At 30.7% G+C, this 8,986-nt stretch overlaps 1 protein-coding gene across 1 annotated transcript; it reads left to right on the top strand.

Annotated features, from left to right (window-relative positions):
• Positions 1 to 5,104: 5,104 nt before the first annotated feature.
• Positions 5,105 to 8,608, top strand: LOC123205362 (dynein light chain LC6, flagellar outer arm-like). Its single transcript, XM_044622305.1, has 2 exons — positions 5,105 to 5,525; positions 8,284 to 8,608. Exons 1-2 carry the CDS (start codon positions 5,298 to 5,300, stop codon positions 8,437 to 8,439), a joined length of 384 nt encoding a protein of 127 aa, XP_044478240.1. The 5' UTR covers positions 5,105 to 5,297; the 3' UTR covers positions 8,440 to 8,608.
• The last annotated feature ends 378 nt before the right edge of the window (positions 8,609 to 8,986 follow it).

The following is an 8,986-nucleotide window of genomic DNA, read 5'->3' as shown; positions in this document are numbered from 1 at the left end:
CAGAAGAAATAGTTTCTTCTCTCTGAGAACCAAAAACACACAAAACCAATGCACTTTCTGTCTCCCAAGGATCACGGTACTCAGGCAAATGGAGTCGTAGAAATGACTCACGTCAACACCTTGTGTTATATACGGATTGCTTTCGTCACGAAATAGAAGTCGAGTATGTTGAATTTATATTTACAGAATTGATTTTTGGCATGTTAAATGTTTCCAATAGCCCCTTTAATAGTAAGAGAGAGAATACTAAGAGATAATAATTTGAGATGGACTTTATAGTGCTCTAATGGACAATGTTTTCATTCCAGGTATTGCCCTAATCAAAGGGTCAATTCGGGTCTTTGGTTAGTTTGACTATAAACATGACATCAAAGATACAGTAAAATTTGAGCAATATCATATATACATACTTTTGAGTATATAAATGAATACACATGATGCGTAATTATGTGATTAGATATTATTTTATTTTTAATTCAAAATCACTCAATCACTTAATTACACATGTCAAGTGTCTACATATTTGTATATTCAAAATGGATACACATAGGTTTACTTATAAAATTTTTACATATACATTATTAGTTAAAACAAAATTTGATAAGGTTTTTCAAATATTCAATTTAGGTAAAAAGTTAATTAGAAATTAGAAATTAGAACAATATATAACTAGTCATAATTGTGGTCTAGTGAGTTTATGCATGTTCCTTTCAATTGTTAGGAAACCTTTCATGACTTCAAGTTGACAATTTAACTTGTTTGACTTAGTGGCTAAACTATAACTCAGCATGATTTGTCTGGTTCAACCATATATTTTTTTTTTATATTTGATGATCGAAGAACACGGTTTGATTTCGCTAGACAAATAAACTCTAAGATATAATGATTTGACCCATAACCATTATACTAATTCAACTACATGTTGATCAAGTCTAATGGTTAATGAGAGTTTAAATATTGATCTAGAAAATAATGACCAATGGGTCCCAATTGAACTTTTTGAACCAAACAATCCAATCTAGGTTTTAAAACATTACTCTTGAGTTGACTTGATAAGTTATTAGAAATATTTAGCTAATTCTCAAATATTAATCCTATATTTTATATGAAATGAAAACCTTTGGTTATTTATGTTGGCAACAATCATGCCAAAATCAAATTCTGTGAAATACAGTAAACATAAATTTGTGTACCCAAATTCTAATTCCAACGAAGCCCATTCAAATACAGTATAAGGTGTTCACATTAGTCATTGCCATAACACCATTTGCCCACGTGTTGCAATGCTTTTGGGAGACTTGATCTTTCTGTATGCAATTTTGGTTCTGATTTTGTGTATGGAGTATCCAGAAGAAGAAGAAGTCTTTTTTTTCCATTAAAATAGCATAAAAATATTATATCCTTGGGAGAAGGTAGTTTTTGGACAATTTATAAGTGTCCAACTGTCTTCTAAATCCCTCTAATAACTGCTCTTGGTAGTTAAATTAAACCGAATTTGACTGACCCGTCATAGGTGGATCCTAACCCAATAATTTAGAACCAATCTATTATAGGCTAAAATGAGATGAGAATAGGGTTGGTGGTGGACTATGGCCTGTTAGGCCTGACTGAAATGAAAGGCTCAACAGACGACGAGTTATATTAACCTGCCAAAGATAAACATCCTAGAATAAGCTATAATACTGTGTGTCGTGCTTTTATGTTGATAGGACACCGTTAAACATTATTTTTTATTTTTCAAAAACTTAAATTTTATAAATTAATTTTTGCAAATCACTCAAATTGATCTACAAACCTTTTTGTGAACCTCTGATACAGTCCACAAATTTACAGACTCTACCAAGATTGGGTCGTGCCCAAAAAAGTGGGTTATGTCAACCCACATACCAACACTAATAATTGATCACAAAATACGATATGTTTTTTTATTTATTCATATATAAGGTCAATCAAAAGTTTTAGGCCAAAGGACTTATTCCTACCCAAAGTATGCTATTTTCCCAAGTTCTCACCTCTTATTTTTTAAAATCTCAAACACCTACCTATAGGCGGTTAAAGTTAATGAAATCTTAACCCCTTAAAATTTTATCTTTTTTCACCCCCTAAACCCTAAAAAATAACAATCTGCCCCTTAGGCAAAGTTTTAACAAGTAGCAATTTTTCCCTAGGGTTTTTTTCATTGTTCGATGGCATCTCCAACGCTTCTCGGATGATATCTCCTTTCTCTTCCTTCGGCGGTCGCTCCCTCACCATCTCTCCCTCCAACTGGCAATCCTAACCCCAACAAGAAGATGATGTTTCATCTTTCTCGACAAAGTTGGGCCTTTTTTTCAACGTTAATCGACATCGTCCAAACATCCAAATGAGAGAAACTTGGTTGTCGGGGTGAGAGGAGATGTCAGGAGCTCTTCGTCATCATCAATGGCACCAAAGATCTAGAAACTAAACCCTAGAGGAAAAATATTTTTTTTTAAAACTTGACCTAAGAGGAAAACTTTTAGTTTTAGTGTTTTAAGGTAAAAAAGTAATTAAATTTTAGTTTATTTTTAATATTATAGATAAAATAACGATTTTATCCTTAAAAGTGTTAACTTTAATCGTTCATGGATGAGTGTTTGAGATTTTCAAAGATAAGAAATGAGAACTTGGAAAAACAGTATACTTTGGGTAGGAATAAGTCCTTTGGCCAAAATTTATGACTTTCTCATATTTAGGCATTTGGATGTTGCAACAAATTCCAACCTACTTCACTGCTAATACGAAGAAAATTAAAGCCTAAAAGTTGTTAATAGATTTAGTTTAATTGGCAAAAATATTTTAAATTGTAAATTAACTGATTATTTTGATTGTAGTTGATGGGGTTAATTTCGGTTAATTTAAAAAATTGCACCAACAAAAAGACACAAGACCAAAGTGTAATTTTGTACAAGTGAATAAAAATATATGAGGGGAATGGTAGTGCGATTTTTCGCTGGCCAAAAGATAGTAAATAAAATATTTTATAAAGTGATTCAATTCATTATTTGAAGTTTATGTCTATTATTATGATATTTAAGTTTTTGAAAAATATAATATAGTAATGACAGTAACTACAAAAGAGTTGTTCTTTTATCTATATACAATCCTTCATTCATTTATAGGATGAAGGAATGGGTAATTATGTAAAATTACATAAAAGATATGTTTAAATCTTAAAATATAGTTAAAAGAGAAGATAGAGATCATTATCTGGTTGACATAAAATATAACAATATTGTAGTCATTATCTTGATTTATTAGAGATAAGGATAAAATGTAATTCATACTCATCGGGCTCTAAATTTGGCACATTGATGGGACTGGGGGATAGTATTGATATTGTTAAGTGTTGATCTTCTTGCTACTTTCGAGTGACTAAGTTGCATATCGATGACTTGTTTGATTGTTACGCACTATTGTTAGCAATTACACAAATAGTTAGTAACATCTTTGGGTGTTAATTTGTGAGTTTGATTACGAAAGATTTTGACCATATGACAATTATAGTTTCATCTTAGAGGTTCGGTTTAAACTCAATATTCTTATATCAACTTCTCTATATATTTATAAAATTCTCAAATTTTGCCTCGTATACTAAGACCAGAATATTTTTATTAATAGGGACCAAAACTTACTAAAGAAATTTTACCATTCCCAAGTACTTAAACAAAATAATTAAGGGTACATGTGAATCAAATTGAATTCAAATACTCTGTAATTTAAATTTGATTTGAATGAAAATTAGTTCAATTAGAGTTCGATTCAAGTTCATTGAGCCAAAATTTAAGATGGCTCAAGTCTAATTCGATTTCAGTTTAAATTTAAAATTTAAATTTGTGACTTATTGACAAAATAATATTATTTTATCAATGAATTATAAACCTAAACCACAAATTCAAATCGAACTTTTTTTAACTTAAATTCGATTTGATTTCAAAATAAATTAAATCTTTTAACTTGAACTCAATTTGAATTCAAATTAAACTAATTTGAGTCAAGCCAAACCAAACCAAATGAATTTCCAAGGCCAAATCAGCTGTATTCTAGTCCAGCACTACATGCCACAGTGACAAAATTGTAATTTTGCAGTTTGAGATAGGTCCCAAAATTTTACAGATTGCCGGTTGATCTATGGTCGGCAAATTTGAGCTAACCAAAGAAGGTAGTTTTATACCCCCAACGCTCACCTCGTTGTCGGTACTCTAAACCGAACATTATTATTATTTTTATTTCTCCGATTAAAATCTATAAAACGCCTAAGGTTTCAAATCTTACATTTCTATCCTATAGGTTTTGAAATTACTCTTTTACCCTCTTATTAGTCTTTGTACCTCACTATTGAATTATACTGAATACTACTGTGGTCAAATTGTCCCTGAAAAGTTTTACAAGAAACTGAATCTTGAATTGTCTACTGGTAAAAGAAAGTTTAAATGCTTTATAGAAGTTTTAGTTTCTTAAATTTTTAGAAAATATTAAGGGTACACAATTAAATGTATTTCTTCCACATTTTCCATATACAGAGTTAAATTTGATTCAAGTTATTTGAATTCAACTCAAGTTTAAATCGAAGAAATCGAATTCGATCCGATTCAAATCCAATCCAAAGAAATTATATTTAAATCAAGTTAAAACATCAACTCATTAATCTTGATTCAATCTTTTTTATATTCAAACAAATCATATATTAGATTTTGTTCGAACTTGATTTGAATCGAATTTAATTCTACCGATAATAAAGATAAGAGAGAAAAGAATTTAGATGACATAAACACACTGACTTGTGGTATGAAAAATACAAAATATCTATGGTATTTATATTGAACAATATTACGTATCCACATTTTGAGTGTATAAGATGGATCTACAAATTATGTATAATTATGTAATTGATTATTACTTTATATTTAATAAAAAGTTATTTAATCACATAATAACATGTCATTTAGATACTTAAAATGTATGTATAGAGTAAATAGTTTTATTGTTTTAGATTTTCTCAATTCACAAACCTATGGGGTTAAAAGTGAATTTTTCAATATTAAAGGGAGTTTACAATATTACATTAATACACCTGGAAATTTTGTTTCTCCTTCCTCGAACTTTGTTGCTGTTTTACGTATCCTCTTTCTCTGTTTTTGGCTTCTCTCGGGCCTTTTATCAAGCACCCATTATACCACTGGCCATGTTTTAGAGGCTTGAGCAGTGTCAGAAGCACAAGGGTCTCTTTGTCTAAAGCTTTTTGATGATGAGAGAATAAAGAGAGATTACTGTTGAAAATGGAGGCTGCAGAGGAGCTGGAGAGGAGAAGCAAGTTCTTGAACAGTTTAATTCAGAAGAAGAAAGCCATGGAGCAACAAAATCAAAACGATCAGTTTAATTTTCGTGTTAGAGCCTCCGATATGCCTCTTCCTTTACAAAACAAAGCATTCAAATGTGCACGTGACCACCTTAACTCTATGCCTGGAAAGCTTGACAGTAAACGCCTTGCTCTTGCTCTTAAGAAGGTTAAAAAAAAGAAAAACCGGTTCAGTTTGATCCTTTTATAATGTTCTTGTTGCAAGTTTAAGCTTTGATGGTTTCAGTGTTTAGAGAAAAGGGTATCAAGTAAATTTTGCATACTTGCTTTCTGTTGTTTTATTTTTTTATTTTATTTTAAATTTATGTTTGCGGATTGTGGTGTTTAATTTAGAGTCTAAGGTTAGATGGGTTTAATGCTCGTTGATTAAAGTTATTCTTTTTTGGTGGTCCAGTTGAATAAATGTCTTGGACTCAGCTGAATATTAGTCCTTTGTGGTCTATAAAATTTTTATTCTTTTCTGCTTTATATCATGGAGCAAGGGTTTGATCTGATTGATTATTTGTCTTTCCTTGTGCTAAGTCGGTAATAGTGATTATTTATCTATCTGGGTTGTGGTTTTTATTTTTTGTATGAGATAAATGTCTTAACTATAGTGGTCAAAAAAGGGTATTGAGAATTTCTGTATTCGCTTGATTTTGAGTGTTTTTTTTGTTTCAGAGAAATTATACAGAAGCTTAATTTTGAGTGTACTGAAGTGTGTGACCATTTAATGGTTTTATACTCAGTCTAGAGCAATTCTTTTTTTTTAAAATCATTTCTCGAAATCTGGCCCCTAATTTTGTAGTCTTCAGTAATTCTAATTGTATTTGACTTTGAATATTGACAGAGTGGATTTTATTTCTGTATACAGACTGTACTGTTGATTATTTAGCTCCTATTTCGTATTTTGCTTGTGAATAATGATCTCTTCTATCAGTTTCAAATCAATTTAATAGCTTTCCTGATATGTTTCAGATATTTCTCCTAACATTTTACAGTTCTGCATTTTTTTAGTGCTTGGTATGGGTTAATCTATTTACATTCATGTAGTTAATAAAAAACTTCATGGCATTGAGATTTGTTTCGACAATAAAACTAGCATTACAGCGCTATGGTTTAATTGAGGTTGTATAGCATAGTGTCCTTGATTCCTAAAAGGTTGTGCTGAAGAACTTTTCTTTACAGATTTGTTTCAAGAATAAACTCATGTTTTAACACTATGGTTTAAGCTGGCTGCTTAGAATGGTTTCTAATTTTGCAGTCATTATTGTATTTCACTCTGTGAACATAGGGGTTGACTTGTTAGGATTTTGTATCGAGTAAACCTAAATGCCTTACTGTATGACTTGAGAAAGTTTTCTCCTTCCCAACAAAGGAAATAACTACTAGTCCTGGCTCCCTCTAGCTCATGAAATTTTTTTGTTTTAGGGAATTATTGTCCTTTTAGTTATAATTTGATTATTTGTGCGAAACTTTAAACTTTATAAATCCTCATCATTAACAAATTGAATTATAAGGGTACTTGGGATGTTGATTGCAAGTTGTTTAAGACGTGTTTCGGAGTGCTATTAGCATTTCCTACTAATGTTAAAAGTTTGAGAATTGGTTTCTGTTAGGACTTAATAAATAATAATAATAATAATAAATAAAATATATTTGGATTAAAATAATATATGTGATTTAATTATAAGATATTTATGATAGAATATTTGATTTGATTATGGTGAATATTTGATTTGATTTAGATAATATTTGAATTTAAAATTTAAAATATAGGGAGTATAAATGAGTGATTGGAGAAGAGGAAGGGAGGGAAAAAAAACATTATTAATTTGGTATTTGGGCAGCCTTTGGCTAATTTGGGAGGGGAAAGAGAACTCTAATTATCTTTGGAAGGAGTTGAAACTTCTGTTGTCAATACTATTTTATTAATATTAATAATATTCGAGTTAGGTTATTATCAATTTCATTTATGTGGTTTAACGTTTACAGTGTTTTTTTACATTATTTTGATCTGATAGTCATTGTGCAAGATATTCCGATCGTTTCCTGTTCCCTTTGGTTTTGCTTTCTAGTGCTTATCTTATTATTTACAGTCTTTCACTTTTGGATTGCGTGCATTACCACCTCTGTGAAACCCAAGCCATGTTCTAGCTTAGGACTCTTGACTGCAGATTCAGAGATGGGATACGGCATGGAAAATTACAATAAACATACTTGATTGTGTTTAGCCTTGCCATCCATTACCATATGATTTGTGAGTCATTTTTAACAAAGTTTGAGCATTTTACCTTGCATTTTCATTCAAGATGATCTTAGTATTGAATCATTAACCAAGATGATAAAAGAACTACAACCAATAAAAATTTTTGATTCTAAGGATCAACAAGAATTGTCAGCATTTAGCATCATTATATCGAGAACATTGCTTCTCATGAGCATTATAGCTAAGCTTGAGTTGCACACACTGTCAAGCTTGACTAAATCCTGGTGAGACAATGTGTGAGAGAGTTGCTTAAGTCTTCCATTAACACTATCTAGATGATTTCAACTAACTTGCTTTGTATGAAGCTTAGTTGGACATTATCAACCATAAATTTGCTGTAAGACAAAGGGCATTTTTCCGGATATCAATGCTGTAAAAACTTTGTCGCAACACTGGACTTGTTATATTCAACGATAAAGTTAAAACATTTGACAATAGACATGTAAAATTGTAGTTACAACATACAACGTTGTCACATTAAAACTTGTTATCCCATAATTTACAAGTTTATCGTGAGATGTTGCAGGTTTATCGTTCAATACAGCAAGTCTACAATTGCTACAGTTATTACCTTGTCTGCCATAGCTTTACTGCAAACACCTTATCATATTCTCTCAATACAATTCATGATAAAGATTGTGTTTGCTTTTCATTTCAGGAATTTGACTCTTCATATGGTCCAGCTTGGCACTGCATTGTGGGAACAAGCTTTGGTTCCTACGTTACACATTCACTTGGAGGCTTCTTGTATTTTTCAATTGACAAGGTTTATGTTCTGCTTTTCAAAACAGCTGTTGAGCCCTTAGACCATTGATGGATTTTTACGAACTTCAGTTTTTACAGGCTTTTGATGAATGTTTATTTATGTCAAATTAGAGACTGCAAATTTGGTAAGTATTTTGTGTTTGCTTTTGTAGAATTTTCAAGATGGGTTGATTGTACTTCTTTAAACTGCATAAAATGATGGACATACTCTTCTGATAGATTTTGCTCTATATTCTTATTTTCTATATGAACTGTTTTAGGTTGATTTTGCTTTGTAGTTTCAAAACATAAAATATGTTCAATATTCAAGCCAACTAGGCTTAAATTCATGTTTGGTTTGAGTTGAAGATCCAATTCAATCTTCTATTTATTAAAATCATTTTATGGGTCGGATTGGACCTAACGCATGCACAGTTGTAAGCCTTACCAACCAGGATGACCAAATGAAAATATGAGGCCTGTGGCACAACCTGTTAATTTTTTTAATTAAATTTTTTTTTTAAATTATGTTTTCTAAATCATTTCCTATTTATTAAAATCGATGATAGTATCTTAAACATTTTATTGATAATCTCTCATTTATAACAGAGAAATAC

This window comes from Mangifera indica, unplaced genomic scaffold, assembly GCF_011075055.1.
Source record: "Mangifera indica cultivar Alphonso unplaced genomic scaffold, CATAS_Mindica_2.1 Un_0004, whole genome shotgun sequence".
NCBI classification, from domain to species: domain Eukaryota; kingdom Viridiplantae; phylum Streptophyta; class Magnoliopsida; order Sapindales; family Anacardiaceae; genus Mangifera; species Mangifera indica.
The sequence above is the reverse complement of the archived record's forward strand: the minus strand, read 5'-3'. Positions and strand labels throughout refer to the sequence as shown.